The sequence below is a fragment of the Nansenia antarctica genome, assembly GCF_963989245.1.
Source record: "Nansenia antarctica genome assembly, chromosome: 2".
NCBI classification, from domain to species: Eukaryota; Metazoa; Chordata; class Actinopteri; order Argentiniformes; family Microstomatidae; genus Nansenia; species Nansenia antarctica.
The window spans coordinates 72,707,525-72,729,168 of record NC_137675.1 but is presented as its reverse complement, the minus strand read 5'-3'; the positions used below and the strand labels follow the sequence as shown (position 1 = coordinate 72,729,168).

The following is a 21,644-nucleotide window of genomic DNA, read 5'->3' as shown; positions in this document are numbered from 1 at the left end:
ATGAAGATCCATGAGAAGATTTTAACCCATTACTTATCCTGTACCTCACCAGTGGATAAAGAAGGATATCTCTACAAAAAGGTACTGTCAAACATTGGGTTTGTAAAGGCATATAAGCTTAAAATTGACAAGATGCTGTGAGGTTGATTTCTAACCCTAACCAATCAATCTTGGGGCATCACAAGCCTCCCTCTTCTTGCCATTGACCCTATTCCCTCCACAAGGATAAACAATAAAGCTGGCATTTGAAGCTACTTCTATTATTATCACCCTCTGTCTTGTTATATTTACAGTATGTATTAGTAACATCAATTCAACATCATAATGGGGGAATTAGATTATTGCACTTAAGATATTGGTAATTTATACAAACTCGTTTTAGATTTACATTTTACATTTTTGGCATTTAGCAGATGTCTTTATCTAAAGCGACTTATAACTAAGTAAGTGAATCATCTATCCATCAGTCATCGTAAGAAAAAGTAATCTGCGTTCAGACCAGGGGCCATTGGCAGTCATAATGCTAGAAGAAGGAAGAATTACGTTTTTACATTTATTTTATTTTATTATTTACAGTAGATAAACTGTACAGGGGGTAGAAGGGATGGAGAGGCCTCAGGAGGCACAGTTAAGGTGTAGCCTGAAGAGATGGGTCTTCAGTCTACGACGGTTTTATACAACCTACTCTATGAGTTCTCACTTTTTGCACTTTCAATTTCTCCCCCATTCCTTTTCACTTCACCATCTTCACATCCTCCTCTTACACATTCCACCACAGAAAGAGAGGAACGCCTCCTACCAAAGACGCTGGTTTGTCCTGAAGGCCAATCTGCTTTTCTATCAGGAGCGTCCAGCAGATCGCCACCTGTTGGGTGTCATTATCCTGGAAGGCTGTGCAGTCCGGCACTGTGAGTCAGACGGACAGTTTGCCTTCTCCCTGGTGTTCAGAGGGCCAGGGCTCAAAACGTACAGGCTTGCAGCAGAGGATCAGTTGAGCCAGGAGAGCTGGGTCCACGTCCTGCTCTCAGCCAGCCACTGCTACCTCTCGCTGCTAGTGAGAGACTTGGGGAAACAGTACGAAGGTGAGTAATGGTTCTGTGCATAGGTGTGAGTACTGAGTAGTGTGTTTGTTCATGCTTTAATATGATGTATTCATTTACTCCCTCGCCCCCTGTATTCTCTTGTCCCTAAGCAGAAGCTAAACGTGAGGTGCGCCCCGGCGAATCCCATCAACACTCCACTCTGACTGGCCCAGGTGCAAAAGGTCTCAACCAATCCATGCCATCACTAAACTCAGGCTCCTCTTTCCTCTTGCATGGCGCTGGGACAGTAGTAAGAGAGGGGAGAAGCTGCAGTGCCAGTCGGGCATTGCAAGCCCCTCCAATGCCCACTAAAGTGGTCAACAAGAGGTCTCCTAAGCTCTGGCCAAAGAGAAATGCACATGTCACACCATTAAATGGGCCAGCACCACTGTATGGGGAATGGCCCCTGGTGGGCTTGGATCCTATGGAAGATTTCAGCAAACTCCACGAGTACTATGGCCAAGAGGTGATGCGTCTGAGGGCTGACTGGCTGAGGAACAGGCAGGAGGAGGAGGAGGGCCACATCGAAGGAGACCTCATCGATTTAGGGTGAAAAGCACCCAACAGAGGAAGCTTATAATATATATATGTATATATATTTTGTAAACAAACAGGGGAACTAGAAAGTTAAAGGGTGTCCCCCCCATTGTGGTCCTTGGGATCACGTGTGTCAAAATGAAATGTATGTCCTTTAAACTTCCAATACAGTTGTTACAGTGTTTTACAGTCTATATAGCATGTGACATGACATTTGATAAGAAATTGTAAATATGTAAGATGTGTATTTATTTTGTAGAAGATGTGGTATAATTAATGTATGTTAATTTGATGGTCCTATGTGGTTGTGCAGTCCAGGGTAGACTCTAACACAGAATGTCTAATTGTAGAGCCTATACGTTAGGGAGGATGTCTGTGTTGTATACTGTATATAGTCTGTTTTTTTATAGCACAATAAATAAAGCATTTCTAAGAGTTAAAATCCTTACGGTAGCATATTATGTTCTGTAAAGCAGCTCTCTCTGTGTCATTTATGTGTGATATTAAACAATCAAAGTGAAAAACTGAAAACAGCCCTTAACCTAATGAATGTTGAAAGGTCATTTTGAATCAGACTAATGAGTCTCTATCACTTTACAGATATCTGAATCATAAGCAGATCTCCACAAACACAATTTAAAGTCATATATATTGAGATATAAAAGGTTTATCAGGCTTCATTTCTTATACCTTGCTGCCATAGCAAACCGATATCACACAATTTACACAAAAAAGGCTTTCACTCGGTTACAGAACACATTTCCAGCCTGTTACTGTGTCAACTTAGATCAGGGCAATACAAAAACAATTCATATTCTGCGGTCTAATGTAAAGGACTTTAAATCTACCAGAGAGGTTTTTGTATAAATTGTGTGGCAACAGTGGCTAAAATAGATTATATAGTTACAAATCAACTACCTGTACTCACAAGCAAACAACAAAGCATAACCAATATAAACACCAGAGGGCGCTATATAAAGTCTGTTGAAACCTGATTGTCTGCACACCTGCTGAGCCATGATATACCCAGAGAGAAAAATATTGATATAAATTATAGATATATTATAGTATATATAAATATCATACCCTTTATTGTGCTCTGATGAGACCCACCAGCCAAAATGAATCAGATTAAATTGAGAAAGCAAGAGAAAGGTCACTAATTGAAATGTATAACAATCAATGTAATATACACCAGTGAGGTGCAAGTGGTAAAAAAAACAAGTTCAAATATCCAGAATATCATATGTATATTTCAACCTTGACCTTTCTCACGATGGATCTTAGGTGTCGTAGGCATCCTCATGCTATTGCTCAAACTGGGGCCTCTAAACTACAGCTCTAGCTGGGGCCTCCTCCACATACCGACCCCACAGGCTGGCATACCAATCGCGTGAAAAGTGATAGATGGTTTCGTCGAAGTGTGCCGTGGAGTGTCTTGTTGCGTGGTAGACGTAAACAAATGTACACATATTTGTAAATTAACACCCACCTCCTCACCATAGCAGGAGGTAAACCAACACACCTATTATTAGGCTAGTTGAAAGAGCACAAGTAGAGGTGATGTGTTCACTTGATCAATTAATACATCATCAAAACCAAACCAGATCAAAGTATAATGACAATTACTAAATACTTGTTATTATTTATTCATTTATTTGTACTTTTAATGACTAATTACTAACTCATTGTCTAATTTCTGATACAACCAGCTTGTCTATCAGACAGAAAGTGAAAAAAGAACAACACAATAACTGACATATTATTTAACACAATAACTGACATACACGGGGGCTGCGGTAGCCTAGAGGTTAGAGAGGCCGGCTATAGCAATCAGACTGACTGACCCTGTGTCTAGAGCAAAAAAGACCAAATTCCAACAATTGACTGACAAGTTGATTGCATGGTAAATAAAGCATTCTTCTTAATTTAATTTAATTTAATTTTGCCATTTAGCAGACGCTTTTATCCAAAGCGACTTACAATTATGAATGACAGGGACATTCCCCCTGGAGTAACTTCTTCTTTATTTTTTATAAGCATAGGTAAGCAGCATAAAAACAGCATAAGACATGCCACATTCCTGCATTAACGTGACAATAATAAGGAAAAACAGAGGTCATGGATCAGGAGGGAACTACACAGGAACCCGAAAGCAGATGAAAGTCCTTGGAGAGGAACAACAAAGCCCCTCTAATCCGAATTACCGCTGCCACGGACACAAGTAAAGACCAATAGCATGACAAGCTGACTCTGGGGAAGCTTCTCACCTGTCTTCTCTAAGTTTGTACAGATCTCACATACTCTGTTCTCACTTTGGGCTTTGCACTGCACGAGAGAACGAAGCTATGTGGAAAAACTAACAATGAGACAGAGACAGGAAGAAAAGCATAATTAACAAGAGAAAAAATATAATTAGTAGTTGAGCTTGGTGTTTTTTTGAGAGATAAATCCGTTTGTGGAGGGTGGGGAGGTGGGGGGGGGGGAGCAAGGGGGGAGTAGAGAGACAGACAAGTTTATTTAGCTATTTTGGTTGCTCTCAGCTGTCCCTCATATATAGTCTGCTCAGAATCTCCTGCCACCACACTGGTGCCCCCCCCTCTAATCCTCTTGAACTTGGGGTTCGAAGTAAAGGGGGAGGGGGGTGGTGCAGAGGCTGTATATGAAAGAGCTCAGCTCCATATAGGAACAGGTGGGAGTGTGCTCACATTGGAGGGCATCAGTAAAGTGGGATGAGAAATAAGGATTGAGGTCAAATGTTAAGAAGCTTTAAGTTGTCTTGGGGGGTTGTTGTTAGTTTAGCACGGGTGCCACAGATCATAAAAGCCTTAACTGGAGGATGTGAAAAACTGATAATTTTACATTTTTCCTACCATAAATGACTGACTGATATAGTTACACAAACTCTGCATCAGAGAGCTATTTATGTTAATTAAGTTCATAATTAATTAAGTTTGGTAACACTTTATTTGGATTGTCCCAAATAGATGATTTGTAGAAGTTCAGTAGATCTTCAACTAACTGTCAACACCATTTCAACTAACTGTCCACTAATCCTAACCCTAGCCCTAACCTTAACCCTTATCCTAACCTAAACTTAACCTGAAACCCAACCCTAACCCTTACATAACCCTAGCCAGCTGTTGCACATCAACAGAGTTGATAGTTTGGCAATAGTTTGAGCAATTATAGATCATTGATAGCAGACTATCCAAATACAGTTGATTTTACATTCACCACTCACTATATAAATATACATTTGATTGTAAATTATATATTATTATAAATAATTTAATAAATAATAAACTATGTATCAAATATTGCATTTCAAAATCACACAGTGTTACATAGGGGTTATAGATAAGTATGTTTTGTCTGTAATCATTCACTTGCATTTTGTTTAATATCAAAAAAGACATTTCCCAGAATGCATTAAATCAAGCTCTAGAGATGCAACAGTTGATGAGTTTATTCAGACATGATATAGTGTAGTAAAATGCTGCGGCATGCAAGATGCAATGATGCACTTTGAACTCCATGTGGAAAGAGCTGAATAAGAACTTAATAAGACAGTGAATGTAAAAAGCGTAGACAGATATTCAATTCAACGCATGCATGAACATGCAGGGTAACGAAAAAGAACCCACTCATGCTGAGTACAGGATGAATTTATTTACGGCTGTAATATTGCAATGGGCATCACATGCCCAAAATAAAGCCAATGACTGGTTGATACGCCACAGGGTGATGGAAATGCAGAATATGGAGGGAGTGAGGGTGGTCAGAATGTGTCCAGCAGTTCAACAACCCTCTAGGTCCTGAATGTCCATATTAGTCCACGTGGGAAATCAAACCTATGGCGTGGCCTCTGAAGTATCAGGTTAACCTCAAGACTCCTGTCTATTTCTGAACTCCTGTAAGGTGATAGCTTGTCCCTCATTCTGCTTGTCCCTTCACTTTTGGCATACACCCATACTTCAGACTCTCTCTCTCTCTCTCTCTCTCTCTCTCTCTCTCTCTCTCTCTCTCTCTCTCTCTCTCTCTCTCTCCCCCCTCTCTCTCTCTCTCTCTCCCCCCTCTCTCTCTCCCTCTCTCTCTCAATTTCCTTCGCATCCCCATCCAAACTTGAGGCTGTGGCTAAAGTTAGATCGGCCTACAGTAGTATATAAGCCCCCAGAAATTGGGGTTTAATGCGGCACACATAGACTTCTCTTCTAGAACATCCAACCCTTCACACATACCGTCTCGCAATGGTGAGTAACACCAGCCCTGGCTTTCTTCAGTGTACCTGCCTGCTTTCCAGTATACTCCTGATGCGGACTCCACAAGGGAAATAGAACTCCTTAAGGAGTAACACACAGGCTAAATACCTGCAGCTTTTCTTTTTTTTGATACTTCTTACTTTGAAAACAAGAAAAACAAATGATGGGACTACTTGCTGTCCCTTTCCAAAGCTGAACCATGTTTTGGATGTTTATTTTTTTCATGGGAATAACTTGGACTTTGGGGATAAGCTGTTCCTGGACATAGGATACAATTCAATTGAATGTTACATTTATCAAATTGATAATTTGCTTATGAAAATAATGCTTCACATTTAGATTGCCTAATTGGTTCTCTACCAGAGGAGAACAAGGTTTTAAAGTACTTTATTTTGGCTTTTAACTACCTCAGATACGATCGCAATCTTCTTTAATGTGTAGGCCTGCAGCAAACAACACTGAAGGATGGAATAGTAAATTAAGCGAGCTCCACATACTCAGAAACATAACGAATACAACTGTTTCAGATTCTCCCTTCACTGTGCAGTTCTTAAACTGTTCTAAGAGCCAGTTTGTTAGGGTTTGTCAGGCTAGCCAGTACAGTAACACGTCTTGGCATCGTTATTCATTATGGTGATCAGATCATAGACTGTAAGACTAGACTGAGGACTGAACAGAGGGACCTACACAAACAGTACAGTGGCAGGACATCCACCCACCAGGAGCAGTTTTACACTGGGATCGGGTCAATTCATGACCCAATTCAAGAATTCAATTCAACTGAATTTCACATGGGGTGAGTGTAATTGATGGTCCTGTTGTTAAACTATAACTGTGTTTGTTTTTCAGGCACCAAAGAAGGCAAAGAGGAGGCAGGGAGGAGCTGAGGGTGGTTCCTCCAACGTGTTCTCTATGTTTGAGCAGAGCCAGATTCAGGAGTACAAGGAGGTGAGGACTTCTTAACTCTTCAACCATTTTTTCTTACTTTTACAACCCTTTGCCATGTTTCTTGAGAAAATGTCAACCTACTAATTGGCCTTTCAACCTACTAATTGGTCTTAGATTGACTGATTGTAGCCTGGATGCCAGACTGTTTCTGTATTGGTCTGTCTCATAACATGGGAACAGTCTGGCACCAGGGCTAAATTGATACTGCTGATCATGATTTGTCCCTCTTTTTCTGAAGGACTGTAACCAAAATTAGATCAGGTTAAGTGGGGGGCCCATTTAGATGGATCCACTTTCAGGGCAGTTGCTGTTCTGCCTATCCCCCCTCTCCCAATTTAATAAACATCAGAATGTCATTAGGAGAAGCTCTGAAATTTCTGTCACCCTCTGAAGCTCTCCAAGCCTCCCTCTTGTCTGACCCTACAGCTGTCAGTCAGCCCTCTTCTTAAGTCCTTCTGCATGGTAAAGCAGGGCAACTGCAGGCCGTGGCATTCTATAGAGCAGAGGAGAGGAGCAGAGAGGAGAGGAGAGGGTCAGTAAAGGGGAGATAGAGGGGGGGGGGGGTGAGAGAGGTGAATATGGTGTGGAAAAGAGGAGGGGACATTTTTATAGTGTGGCGAAGTCAATTGACAATAGAATTACATTGTGTGTTCCCTATGAGAGCTAGAATAGGAGAGTCCAAAATGATGTACCTGTGTACAGCACAGCAACGTTTGCCGGAAAAATGCTATACTAATAAAAGTTATTATTATTATTATTACAGGAACAGAATGAGGAGAGGGACAAATAGGATTTTGATAAAATATGTAATATTAGTTAAGATGATAAGTCAGGTGGGAGGGGTTTTCTGCTGTGTGCATGCCAAGAAAGATAAGGTCAGGGAACAAGGATTTGGGAGGGGGGGGGGACAGGCAGGGGATTGGATTCTGTTGGTGTGCATGTGTTTTATATGTGCCGCCAAGGGATATGGGCATAGACTTGGTGCTGTAAGTGATCCAGACTTCTTGAGTAGCACTAAGGGAATGTCTGACATAATCATTGGCACAGTCTTAACACTTGCAGCGATGGAAAGATGGGAGAGTGGGGAGTGTGTGCGTGTGTATGGGGGCTAAGGGAGTGTTTGAGTGTGTGTGACAAACATAGGCGATGATTAGCAGATTCCTTTCCAAGTTCAAGGCCAACAGGCCATCTTAAGTTTCATGGACGCCAGCGATGTGGTTAAGAGCCAGACTGGGACAGGCTGACAGTAGTGAAGGATTAAACAGGTGCAGCCTAATGTGTGCTTCCCAAAAAAACATGTAAGGAAATTTAATTGGCTTCCCCAAGTTCCCTCAAGGGCTACCAAAGCAAGCCGCTGCTGGTCAGGGTCTTTACATTTGAGGTATTGCCTAACAAGGTTGACAGAGGTGTCTCTAAAATGTAAAGGGTTCACATGTTATCCATGCACTGAGTGATCTGAGGCTGAACTCCCCCCTCGGCTCTATATCTGTCTCTCTGGTGATGACAACTCTGCAGACTGGTGCTCATTCATGCAGTAAACATGGACATTATCTGTTCCCCTCCCAGGCTTTCACAATCATTGACCAGAACAGAGACGGTATCATCAGCAAGGATGACCTGAGGGACGTGCTGGCCTCAATGGGTGAGCAAAAACCCTTTCAGACCCTCTTCTAGAAGATGACATGTGTTACTGTACATTGTTTATCCATAAATGATATATAATGATAATAATAATAAGGTATTACATTAATAAAGCCATTTTCCTTATTTATGCTTTATTTGTTTTACAATAATAATGTTATATATGTGGAAGCTAATACATGCATAACAACCCCTCCTTGTTCTGCAGGTCAGTTGAACACCAGCAACGATGAGCTGGATGCCATGATCAAGGAGGCCAGCGGCCCCATCAACTTCACCGTCTTCCTCACCATGTTCGGCGAGAAGCTGAAGGGTAGGGCTCTCACTCACTTTGTTTATCTTGGAGATTTCCTGTTGTTCACTCTCACTGAGTTTGAAGCATTTGGCCTACATTCCTATAACCGAGGACAGTACATGTGCCTCTTAGTGTCTTATTATATACATATATAGCATGCTATATAACTGTCTTTGCCTGTCTTTCTCAGGTGCTGACCCAGAGGACGTTATCGTTTCCGCCTTCAAGGTTCTGGACCCCGAGGCCACCGGTTTCATCAAGAAGCAATTGTAAGTATTGCTTCCTTTCTTCCTATGATGCTTATAGTATTGAGTGATGTGCATACGGTCTAATTCAATGGGTATACAGTCATTTAACTCAACTTGATGAATGACTCCAAATTGTCCCTCTTCTCTCTAGCCTTGAGGAGCTCCTGAGCACCCAGTGCGACAGGTTCACCCCAGAGGAGGTACAGTAACGTTATCAAAGATAGTTGACACATTTCTCATGGTTGATGAGGTTAGTTGCTGACCCGTCTCCTCTCCTGTCTCTCCACCTTAGATCAAGAACCTGTGGGTCGCCTTCCCCCCAGATGTGGCCGGCAACGTCGACTACAAGAACATCTGCTACGTCATCACACACGGAGAGGAGAAGGAGGAGTAAAGAAACAACTAGAAGAAAAGAAAACAGCATCCCTTGCCTCTCTGCCTTCCTGCGCCTTTCTTCTTCCCCATCCTTTCCTGTTTCCTACCTGTTCCCCCTACCTTTCCTCTCTTTCGTGTACTCATGTGCTCTGTCACGCTCACACATTTTCTTGTCTCTTTTATCGAGACACTTACTGTACGTGAGAAGGCAGGTGCGCATGGGATGTCTATGTTTGTTAATGCGGAAATGTGATTATTTTCAATAAAAATGATCTTATAACCTCATCTCCACATCGCTCTCCCCTTTCCTTGAACCCTCTTCCTCTTTTCATCTCTCTCCCCTGTACTTGGTTAGTTCATGAGCTCCAGTGTTGGTGTAATGTGAGTAAATGTGCCATTGCTCCATTGGTCTCCATGTAAGGAGAGATACACACAGCAAGTTTTATTCCACTGCTGTTGTTGCATGGGTTTACAGACCCCAAGGTGGAATGGTACACTGGTCAGTGCCTCTACTGTAACAGCTTAGAGGCCAGATCTGCTCTTTCATTACCCGTTCACCCTCAGAAACTAAATAGAGGATCTCATTCTAAGAATCTGTAGAGGTTATCTACTTGTACAAAAGGTGGGCAGAGAGGACTAAGGAGGAATGAGGGTAGAGAAAAACGTGATCTCCTAAAAGTGATGGCTACCTTTTTCTCAAGAAGTAAAAAAGGCTGTTAAAGAGTGGAGAGAAAGGACCGAAAGAAAACATAACCGTCTTCGCATCCTTGCCCTCCTCTCTTTCCTCGCTCACTTCTATCTCCCGTCTTGACCAGCTTTCTTAACCCATCTGTCAAAATGTCTTCTGTAACAAATAAAAGGGACAAACTGTGAATAAAGCCTCATCTTTTGTACAACAGTGTCTCTGTTTATATGAATGGTTCTGGACTATAAAACATCAGGGCTAGTTGGGGTGTTTTGGATAGGAGGTACGTCTCCAAACCTCTAAATCAATATAGTCGGCATTAACTCATTTTAAAGTACTGTACTATTATCACCTTTTACCATGGTCCTTTAGTGCCCCCTACTGGACCTTTAACATTTTTGTTTCAAAGGATGACACTAAAAGACTGTCTCTATCGGTAGACATGTTGATAATGTTAAATGCATATCCAACAAAGAATACAGAGGAGCAGTTGTATTTAATATATTATGGTTTATTATTCATCATCACAGCTGTCATTATCATTATTAATTAAATACATCATGTGTAGATTTTCTTCTGCAGTTAAGGAATGGATTTCATTATCTATGATTTTATTTCATTTTTCACCAATAACAGTTTCATGTAAACTTAAAAACATAGAAGACAAACATACAATAGGGGAGAAAACATGGCAAAATAGAAAAAACATAAAATTAACGACCATTAAAAAAAGAAAAATCTAATGAGTGGGACGTTCCCAATTAAAAGCAATCAAGCAAAACAATTCCAGGACCAATGCAGAAATGCACTCAGGACCTAAGTGTCTTTGTTAATTCAACGTCACTACTGCAGGAGTGAGGCCTCTTGATTCCACATGATGAAATCAAGGAGCAAGGACAGATCGATCTGATCATGACATCTAGAGACTCCTCATTAGAAAGAAAGGACCTTGAGCAGTCTAACTGAAGCCAGGAGCTGCATAAAGAAATATTGCTTTATCCTGATTGGTCCTCTAGCATTCTCAGGGTATTCCGACCTCCACGGCTGCCATGGTCACCACAGATGGCAGCAGCTGTTTGACACAACTCTGCCAACAGCCGTTTGACACAACTCTGCCAACAGCCATGTGTTTGAGCTAAGGTTTGCATAGACATGTTAAGGTCATCTTCACAGACTCTATACTGAACCAATTGTGATTCTGGAAGGACTTAAAGAAAAAGAAAAAGGGGAGGAGGGGGGGGAAAGAGAGGTGGGAATAAAATAAAATAAAATAAAAATCAACAAGTTCATGAGTTCAAAGAAAGTATGACAAATCATGAACATGGAGGACATTTTGGCTACGGTTACACAAAACTCCCTCTTCCCCTGAACTACAAAAACAGTAGAGAACCAGTGTTAAGAATATGAATTATTTCCACAATCAAATGGCATAACAGTACTAACCATCACTATCCATCAAACACAGACATCTAATGTATGCATAAATATGTTATATAACACTGAGTGTGAATGGGTTAGGGAGTTAGTAAAAAAAAAAATTGTGGTTCCAATATACGGTACTGGAGTGAGAGAAACAGACAGATCTGACCACTTCAGATCTCCAATTACAACCACTTTCAGAGCCGACAAAATGCCTCTATCTGTTACAGTACATTTAAGACCTTCAGCTACACTCACATTATATAAAATCTGAAATATTCAACTGAATCGTAATTGTTCTATTGGCGGCCAATCCCGTTCTTCACTCTTCACAGATGTAATACTGTAATACGGTAAATGGAGACTTGAGGACCGAACATGAGGCTACTCATTGCTATGGTAATGGTAAACTTAAATATGAAAATGATACAAAATGGATTTGTTGTCTAAAAGTGGAGGACAATTGTGCATTAATGAAACTAAAATAACCACACCTGAAAAAAAAAAAAAAAGTACTTTATATGCTCCTCTTTACACAACATATAGCCAAGCAATCATTCCAGTCAACCAGGTGTCCTTTACTCGCATAGAAAAATAGCAGTCAGATCCGAAATAAGAATAATACATAATATATAATATCTGATTAAATTAACCAACTTTATACATAAATACATCAGAACCCAAACGTCAGAGTTCAGAGGTTAATGCTACATTGGCACGCCTGACCTGCTCAGAGTCAAGTGGCTTCTCACAGGTCAGAGAGGCGCAGGTTTACGTGGCAAAACCAACCAGATGAGTCTGTTAGCTACTGTACCAAAGAGGAGTGCTCAATTAACGTGGTGTTTTGTGACGGGGCAGTGCAAACGTAATCCTTCATTCACAATTCTAAGAACACTCAAAATCACATTCTAATGGGTTAATTAACTAAAATGATCACCCATATGAATATTTGGCTAAATAAAATATATATTATTTAAATTATCACAAAGCAAAGAAAAAAAACATTTGCCAGTTCGGGGTTGTCATTGAAGTACACCATGTTTGGTAAGGGCCCTTGTTAAACTACCAAGTATCAATTGCTATCTCCCACTGTAAACTTACTCAAGAGAGAGATAAGATAATCAAAGAGACTTCAGAAGGTAAAACTACAGAAAATCCTAATTTAAAATAAAATAAAATAAAAAGCTCCCTATTTTTTGTTTAGTCCGTGACAGTCTACACAAGTACATAGTCAGGAACCATCCATGCAAGGTTCGAGGTTCCGGTTGTAATTTCCGTTTCTCCTCTCTCTACTTATACCAGTGTGCATCTCTTCATTTATCTGATGGATTTGTATTCCACCATCAATGGAAAGAGCCAAATACCAAGAAGAAAGGGTGGAGAAAAAAAAACGCAATCAATTTTAAAAGGAGGATGAGAAGACAGGAGAGGAAAAGGGAGTGGGGGGGCGGGGTGACGGAAACTGGGTGGGAACACAGAACGGTAACACATTACACTACTAACACTACTAAGGCACGCACTCGCACACAAACAAACACATAACACTACAATAAATATATCCTCCCGAATACCCAATAACAATATTACTACCATCACGGTCTTCAGTGCCTGTAATTTTTTTCACCTTCTTTTTTTTTCTTTTTCTTTTTCCCCAGGCATTGTCAACGTACATCTGACCTGACCACAAACAGGAGATGAAAAAGTATATAGGGCACCCAGGGGTCCCTACATGGATGTTGTATTTATTTACATTTACGCAATCTATGGCATCCACTTTATTACCACCACCTCTCTGTCCAGGGTTTCTTGTTTGTTGTTTTACTGTCATCTGTCTATCAGTGTTAGTCTGGAAAAAAAAAAGAAAAAAAAAAAGACAACTAAATTAAAAAATAAATTAAAAAATGAGATAACGACGGTGTGGTTGTGTGTGGTCTGTTGAGATCCGTTCAGAGCCACACAGTCCATGCCCCAGTTGCGAAAAGGAAACTTGTCCCATCTTACTTATTCAAACTCATTGATGAAGAAAGCCTGGGGCCAGTAATGGGGGGGGGGGGGGGAAATAGCCCCAGGATGCTAATAAAACTGTGATCCAGTTGTTTCCATAATAATCCTTTGACTACATATAGTCCTCAAGATGCACTATATAAGAGGCCACCCCCTTCTTTTCTTCATTTGCTTTCCCCTTCTGGGGGTCTTTTGTTCCCATGTCCTCTTTCTTCCTTTCCCCTCTTTTTTCCTTTTGCAGGGGAGAAACTAGGCCGAATCTCTTGGTGCTGCGGCTCCATTCTTCCCCTCCGCCTCACCTCCTCCCTTGTCCTTTTTCTTCCCCCCTTTCTCCTTTTTCTTCTCTTTCTCTGCCCTCTCCTTCTCTTTCTTCTGTCTCTCCTTCTCTGCTTTTTCCACCTCCTTCTTTTCCTTCAATTTCTGCTTATCCCCATCCTTCTCTTTCTTCTTGTCCTCCCTGCTCCTTTTCTTCTTCTTCCCATCTTCTTCTCCTCCCGTTCCTCCTTTCCCTCCGTCCGGGCAGGGGGTCAGAGGGGAGTTATTGGCCGTGGGTGAGGGGATGGTGGGTGTGATTTGCTCAGAGACTATTTTGGGGGGTGAGAGGGTACTGGGAGGTGCGTGGTGGGTTGTGGTTGGGGTTGGGGTCGGGGCAGAAGCTCCAGGTTGACCCTGTGCGGGGCTCGCTGGTGGGGTCTGAGGTGCTCCAGACGATGGGCCTGGCTTAGGCAAAACCAGAGGGCTTTGAGTGTGCGGAGCCTGAGCCCTGGGTGCAGAGCCAGACAGGGGTGATGTGTGGATGGGCGCTCGGCCTGGGTTGGAGGCTGATACAGAGGGGTGCTGTGGTGGTAGAGCATCCATCCCTGAGCCCCCAGAGAAGGAGCCCTTCTTGGTCTGGGAGCGGGAAAAGGGCATTTTGGACATGCGGAAGCCGGGGAGAGAGAGCAGGCTGGAGGAAGCTCGGAGGGGGCCTGGAGCGGGGGCCCCCAGGAAGGAGAAGCTGCCCCCTGAGCTGATGGAGGCGGCCCGGCGTTTGTGCTCGTGGATAGCCCGCGTCCCGTTGAGTCGACGGCCAGGCTGGTGGGTCAACTCTCCCCTGGACTCCCTCCACTTCCTCACTTGAACGCTACACTCCCGCTCTATTAGAGACTCGGTCACTGGCAGGGAGACCACCTACACACGCACACGCACACGCACACACAGACAGACACAGACACAGACACAGGCACACGCACGCACACACACACACACACACACAGAGGAAGTTATCATAACAGACCGAGACACTAAAGAGCCAGTTGACTCATGTAACTCCAGTGACAGTGAGTCAGAGTAGGAGTATGTTTAGAGACGAGATGAGTGAGTATATGTGTGTGTGGGTGTATGTATTGTACACTGCAGATTCTGTATAGACGCACCTCCAGCACCAGAACCTCCTCTCTGACTGACTCTGGAGGGATGTTCCTCAGGCGCTCCATGGTCTCATACATGCCCTGGACTTCCCGGAGTTTCTCCACTGACCCAAGCATCTGCTTCAGCAACACAAGACCCACTCGAAACACGATCTTCACCCCTAAAAACAGAGTGCCTTAAGTTTAGCATACGCCAGCGTGTGTGTCTGTGTATATTAATAAAATGTGGTGTGTGCATGTGTATTAATAAAAACGTGGTGCGTGTGTGCGTGTGTGTGTGTGTGAGAGACTTACCCTCACAGAAAAACATATCCCAAACACGTAGCACGCAGGACCATGGCAGGGTGCGTGAGAAGACACACATGAACCACTCGGTCATGTAAAGGATGGGGTCAATCTTAAACTTCTTTAGGTGACGGTAGGCCATGGGACACACACGCCGCAGCAGGGAGAAGAAGATCTCTCCATCCAACTGGATCGCTTCCTAAAAGAGGGAGGGAAAGAGGAGAAGGAGAGGTAAGCCTTGATGATGCACAGCAAAGCACATATAACACAACAACATCTCTGCGTGTTCATCAACCTACCAGACCAGCGCTGTAGTATCCAGGCAGGTACTTTTCGCATATCTGCACCAGGCACCAGAAAGCTTGCTGCAAGACACAATATGAATAAGCACACGTCATAAACCCCACACACAAACACCTAGACCCAAGCACCAGTCCCTCTCCCGGTCTACCCCAGCTGTTGCTCTCCCTCTCCTGGTGTCCCTCTGAAGTCCCTCTCCTGGTCTCCCCCAGCTGTTCCTCTCCCTCTCCTGGTCTCCCCCAGCTGTTCCTGTCCCTCTCCTGGTCTCCCCCAGCTGTTCCTCTCCCTCTCCTGGTCTCCCCCAGCTGTTCCTCTCCCTCTCCTGGTCTCCCCCAGCTGTTCCTCTCCCTCTCCTGGTCTCCCCCAGCTGTTCCTCTCCCTCTCCTGGTCTCCCCCGGCTGTTCCTCTCCCTCTCCTGGTCTCCCCCGGCTGTTCCTCTCCCTCTCCTGGTCTCCCCCAGCTGTTCCTCTCCCAGTCACCCCTCACCCAGGTAGCCCCTCACCTCAGCAGGCATGTGCATGAGTAGGACAGCAGCCACTGGAGCCTGGGCCTGGCAGTAGCCCTCGTCAGGTCGGTAGATGGTGTAGGCCTTCAGTATTCGGTACAGATCCTGCTGCCTAGAGGCCAGACAGGAGGAGAGACAGTTTAAAGATATGCATGGACTCATATAACTTCATGTGAGTTTGAATTGAATTGGGGGCAAAATAAATGAGTTCAATGATATACTGAGAGTGCACTACAGTAAGCGCTACACTGTATAAACCAGTGTGCATATCTCCAGTCAAGTCACTAAAGCCAAGAGGAAATATGATGTGAAATGTACCCGTGTCCACCGCGAGCAGCAAACATCTCATGGAAGGGGAACTGTCTATGCAGGTCCTTCTCTATAATGTCCAACCATTTAGGGTCACCCAGCTCCCTCTCCAACTCCTGAGGACAGAGCGAGTAAGAGAAACAAATCATTTAAAACATTTTTGACTGAGCCATTAAACTCTAAGAACATTAGTAAGAGCCAGACGAGTATTGGATAAGGTTGTTCTGCGCAGTGACAAAGCGATATGTGACGAACAGGAAAGAAGGTGGAGGAGAGAGTGTTTGTGTGTGTGTGAGACAGAAACATGTTTGTAGATAAGATCTGCCAAGACCCAGCTCACCAGAGTGAATGTAAAGGGAGGCCCAGACTGGCTGGATTACTGGCCAGAGATAAGAGGCTTAGAGCTGGGTTAGTTTGCGTCTGCGCCCCTTAAGCATCCCTAACCCTGGAAGTCTAATTGCCCTAATGAATCAGATTTTCCCTATGGCAAGAACTTCAGGTTCAGTCAATTACTTCACTAAGGAACCCCTGTCCTCAAAACGTGAGTTAATTCCAATGACAGCCCCAAGTTACAAGTAGTAAAGATGGGTGCTGCACTGAGCTGTACTGGACTTAAATGTGGTGCAGGGGACATTTTAGTTAAGAGTTTTTGAGAGTGTATTATTCTGAGAGGTTGTACTTTGGTGTAATGATAAAGAGTATGAAGGGAGAAGGTTTGTGAGTTAAATCAGTACCTCAAACTTGCCAGGGTTGGAGTCCAGGAGCTCCTTACTGTTGGAGAGCAGCTGCCAGGCTTTGGATCTGAGGGATGAGGGGATCCCCTTCCGACAGCGCAACTTCACCTGAAACCACAAGCACGTGGTACACATAATCCACACACACACACACACACACACACACACACACACACTCATTGAGCATTCCCCACCATAAAATTATGTGTGGAGGCAGACTGCTACATAAAAAGATAAGATACAGATACTTAACACAAAAACACAATAGGGCTGCCACAAACGATTATTTTCATAGTCGACTAGTCACCGATTATTTTAACGATTTGTCGACTAATCGGATCATAGATTACAGCTTATCGCACAATTACTCAATCGCTCTTATTTAGCTATCATCTTCTAAATCAGCTTCTAAATTTAGCTTGAAGTTGTTAGTTGTTGTTGTAGGCATGTGCTAACTAAAAATAAAGACAATTAAAATGATTGTTCACTCAAAAATAGATATTTTAATGAACTTTGCAGATTTATTTCTGGCATCACTTGCATGTAATGTAATGTAAAGAGTAGTAGAGGGTGCAAACTGCTGAGTAAAATGAGGTAGGCTAGGCACTAGGCAACCAAAAGAATACAAAAACAAAAATAAATACTTGTACAGAGTACAAAAGTTTTGCTTTGCTTCACTCATCTCATAGTAGAACGCGCCTTCTTAGCACTGTAACGTTAAGACAACATTTTTAGCTATTTGATAAGTATCGCTTTGATGACAACGTAAAATAATGTAAGAAGGCTTTTAACGTAACGATATCGTTAGCCAATAACAAGCTAACTAGCTTACTGAGACGAGCCATCGTCTTCCTCGTCATCTGCCACAACGTGCTTCCTTTTTAGATGCTCGCGCATCATAGACGTGCTGCCATGATAAGCGAGTTCAGCTTTGCAAATTTTACATTTTACATTCTTTTTTTCAACGTTGTGGTTGAAATGCTCCCACACTTTAGAGGTAGGAGGACAGGAAGACATTTCTCTGTTTGTTTTTCCGGGGAAGTCACGTGTGCCCCGGATGACCGACACTGCGCATGTACATCAAAGACACTGGGAGACGCTAGCCAGTGGCAGCTTCAGGGAAGAAAAACGAATGCTTATCGAATGAAATGAATGGTCTTTATTGTCATTGATATAGTACAGGTACCAAACAACGAAATTTGGGAGGGGGGGGCTCCCCTGGTGCTAGGCAAAAAAAAAAAAAAAAAAAAAAAACGCTTATTTCAGCTCCAAAACAACATGCGACTACGGCGATTACCAAATATGTCGGCGACGATTTTGGTAGTCGACATCGTCGTGACTAGTCGACTAATCGTGGCAGCCTTAAAACACAAACAAACACCTTTTGTAGCACCCCCAGACAGACAGAGAGACAGACAAGCACCTTTTGTAGCACCCCCAGACAGACAGAGAGACAGACAAGCAGACAGGAGTAGATACCTTTGGGAAGCGTCGTGAGACCCACTTATCCCAGTTGTTGAACATTTCCAGCCATTTCATCTCTCTCTGCCTGGCCACGTCCACCCTGATGTCCTTCTCACTGGAACAGGTAGAGAAAGATGATTAGGATAATGGATAATGAAACACCCAGCACAGACACATACACAGCAAGATATATAAGATATCCATTATCAAAACCAACATGCATATCTTCCATGCTTCTCTATAGTCCCCACACATGTGAGCTGTACACTGTATAAACACCCTACCAGAGTCACACCCAAACTCCAACCAGGGGGAAGTGCCACCTGAACTTGTTCAGTAGAGAATGAGATAAAAATCTATGCATGACTTTCTAATTACATAATCATCACACATGCTTTTTCTTTGTTCAGTGAGTGTATAACTCTAAATCATACTACCACAAAATGGAGCACTGATACAAACCCAATGACTGGTGCCAACAGGATTAATCAATAGAACTTACAACATTTAATATTACGTCAAACGTGAAAGCAGAGGAAGTGCATATAAGAGACTGATTTTAGAGAGGAGGAGCAAGTGGTGAAGTCGAGAGAGAGAGAGAGAGAGAGAGAGAGAGAGAGAGAGAGAGAGAGAGAGAGAGAGAGAGAGAGAGAGAGAGAGAGAGAGAGAGAGAGGGGGGGGAGATAGAGATGAGTGGATAGTCGGGATATGGGGGTGAAATCAGGAAGAGGCCGAGTCAGGACGTATTGAGTCACAAAAGTGCTCTCCGCACCATCTGAGTCACGCAAAGGAGAGATGAAGGGCAGGCCGATGAGACTCGAGCAGAGATAGAGAGGGCAGGAGAGAGAGAGGGCGGGGAGTGAGATATTACTTACTTAAGGGCAGATGGGTGACTGGGAGAACATGATGACCGAGGTAGGAGGAGAAATGTTTGATGTCGATTAACAGAGAGATAGGCAGGGCAGGGTAAAATTGGTCAAATAGGCTGGATGTCATTCTAGTCTGCTCTACGAGGACGGGTCGGACTGACCCAGAACATCCTGAGACTTTACCCCACCTTATCTCTCTACCCCCCCCACTCCTCCCTCCCCCCACCCATACCTACCTACCCCCCCCACTCCTCCCTCCCCCTGCCCATGCCACCCCGCTCCACCCCCCCCCCCTCCCTTCTCTACAGTATTCTGTGGACTATACAGCGCCGCATATGGCAGCCGTGGTTTTACAGTTTGTTGTGTTCTGTCTGCATTGCTGTCTGTCCTGTGTTGTTTTGTTTGCATTGCATTTAGAAATGCTCTTACTGTAACGCCGAATCAAATTCCAATATGTGTATGCTTAATGTGTATGCATAAATGGCAATAAATGTTATCTCATCTCATCATCTCATCTCTAGTCAAGTCTCCCTATTCTAATGTCGTCAGATTGCCAATGAAACCAAATGGAGACCAGTGGATAAGTCCATACTGGTTGTGTTATACATGTTTTGTGGACCCTCATAGGTAAACATTGTGTCAATCCACTCCACTGTCCGTCCAATGTCCAAGCAATGATACCCTCTTGCAGCCTATTGGTTTGACCCAAACATAATCATTGAACAAAACAAAAGTCAGTAGGTGAAGATGACCGAAAATGAGTGTGTGAGAGTGAGTGAGTGAGTGAGTGAGTCAGCATTGAGTGGGTTGATGTCATGTGCCTTTGTTTTTACTTCTTCTACCAACCTGCTCTCGCTGTACTGTGTTCCACCAAGGAAGCCGTACTTGTCGGTGCGTCTGACCGTCAGGCCGTTGATCTCAGAATCTGATCCCACTGAGCTCCCATCCTCCCCCAATCCAGAGAGAGACTCCAACGTCCCTGACATCATACTGGCAGACTCCAGGTAGCTGAGGGTGTCTGGGGCTGGCCGAGGGTGGGGGTTCGGCAGGGAGAGGCATGGAGGCTCTTGGACCACCAGGACTGGAGGACTGGGGAGCTGGGCTTTGGATGGGGTGCTGGGTAGCTCTGAGCTCCTGACAAGATTGGGGGAGTGAATTGGGACCTGAATAGGGCTTTGAGGGTGAGGGCTTTGGCCTTCCTGTGGTGGCTGGGGATTGTGTTCTTCCAGGGCTGGGGCTGGGGTTGTGGCTGGGGCTGGGGCTGGGGCTGGGGTTGTGGCTGGGGCTGGGGTTGTGGCTGGGGCTGGGGCTGGGGCTGGGGCTGGGGCTGGGGCTGGGGCTGGGGCTGGGGCTGGGGTTGTGGTTGTTTGGGTGCAGTCTAGGGGAGGGGGAGTGGGGGCTGCAGGGGCTGCAGGTGGACTCACCACAGATTGAGCAGAATCAGTGGCAGGATTAGGGTTCTGGGTGACGTGAACACTAGGGTAGAGATTAGGACTAGGATTAAAATCAGAGGAGGGGGATGTCTGCTCTGCTACCCCTTGTGCCTCTGGGTCACTTGGGTCCTGGCCAGGGGCCTCAGCAGGGGCATTTAGCAGCTCCTTAAGCCCTGGGTCACTGCTCCCCTGGTCAACAACCAAAACTGGGGTGCCCCCTGTCTCCATGTCCGTCCCTAGGACTCCCTCACTCTGTGGCACAGCTACATCTACTGGCGGGGGGGCAGGAATTTCTGAAGCTACCTCTGGTGGTACAGATTTTGGGGGACTAGGGGGTGGTCTTTGCCCTTGTACCTGCAGAACTGGGAGTACCTCTTCTGCAGTAAGTGATGATGGAGAAGCTACCATCAAAGCTTTGTCATTGTATAGAGAAGACATGGGGATGGGACTCTCCTTGGGGGTCTCTAGGGCGTGGCGGCTGGGATGAGGGTGGGCAGTGGAGGGTGGGGCGATGGATGGGGAAACATGGGGATCACCTATAGCTGGAGGCGAGGGGGTTAGGGCGGAGATTTCGGCCATGGCTCCTCCTTGACTTCACCTAAATAGAGAGAGGGAAGACGGATGAGTATTTTCTAATTTGTTTAACCATGACATCACCACATCATCTGAAACACATGAATTATGGTTTGATTTGTAAACCACCTCTGCACATACTAATATATGCCATTTAGCTGATATATGCCATTTTGTTTTTATCCAAAACTATTTACACTGCAATGAGTGCATACATTTCAGTATATATGGTCCCAGTGGGACCCACAACCTAAGTGCTGTTACATA

At 44.1% G+C, this 21,644-nt stretch overlaps 3 protein-coding genes across 3 annotated transcripts; 2 read left to right on the top strand and 1 right to left on the bottom strand.

Moving 5' to 3' along the window:
• pheta2 (PH domain containing endocytic trafficking adaptor 2) lies at positions 1-1,635 on the top strand (the record flags this gene model as incomplete). Its single annotated transcript, XM_080524620.1, has 3 exons — positions 1-81; positions 779-1,082; positions 1,196-1,635. The coding sequence occupies 3 exons, from the start codon at positions 1-3 to the stop codon at positions 1,633-1,635; spliced, it is 825 nt and encodes a 274-aa protein (XP_080380746.1).
• A 3,840-nt stretch (positions 1,636-5,475) lies between these two features.
• On the top strand, positions 5,476-9,407 carry mylpfa (myosin light chain, phosphorylatable, fast skeletal muscle a; the record flags this gene model as incomplete). Its single annotated transcript, XM_080523387.1, has 7 exons — positions 5,476-5,499; positions 6,731-6,829; positions 8,396-8,471; positions 8,679-8,783; positions 8,956-9,034; positions 9,165-9,213; positions 9,306-9,407. The coding sequence occupies 7 exons, from the start codon at positions 5,476-5,478 to the stop codon at positions 9,405-9,407; spliced, it is 534 nt and encodes a 177-aa protein (XP_080379513.1).
• Positions 9,408-13,575: 4,168 nt separating this feature from the next.
• On the bottom strand, positions 13,576-21,383 carry tbc1d10b (TBC1 domain family, member 10b; the record flags this gene model as incomplete). Its single annotated transcript, XM_080523385.1, has 11 exons — positions 13,576-14,666; positions 14,912-15,066; positions 15,200-15,389; positions 15,490-15,555; positions 15,993-16,107; positions 16,314-16,420; positions 17,039-17,146; positions 18,518-18,617; positions 20,218-20,534; positions 20,796-20,993; positions 21,210-21,383. 11 exons carry the CDS (start codon positions 21,381-21,383, stop codon positions 13,746-13,748), a joined length of 2,451 nt encoding a protein of 816 aa, XP_080379511.1. The 3' UTR covers positions 13,576-13,745.
• Positions 21,384-21,644: the final 261 nt, after the last annotated feature.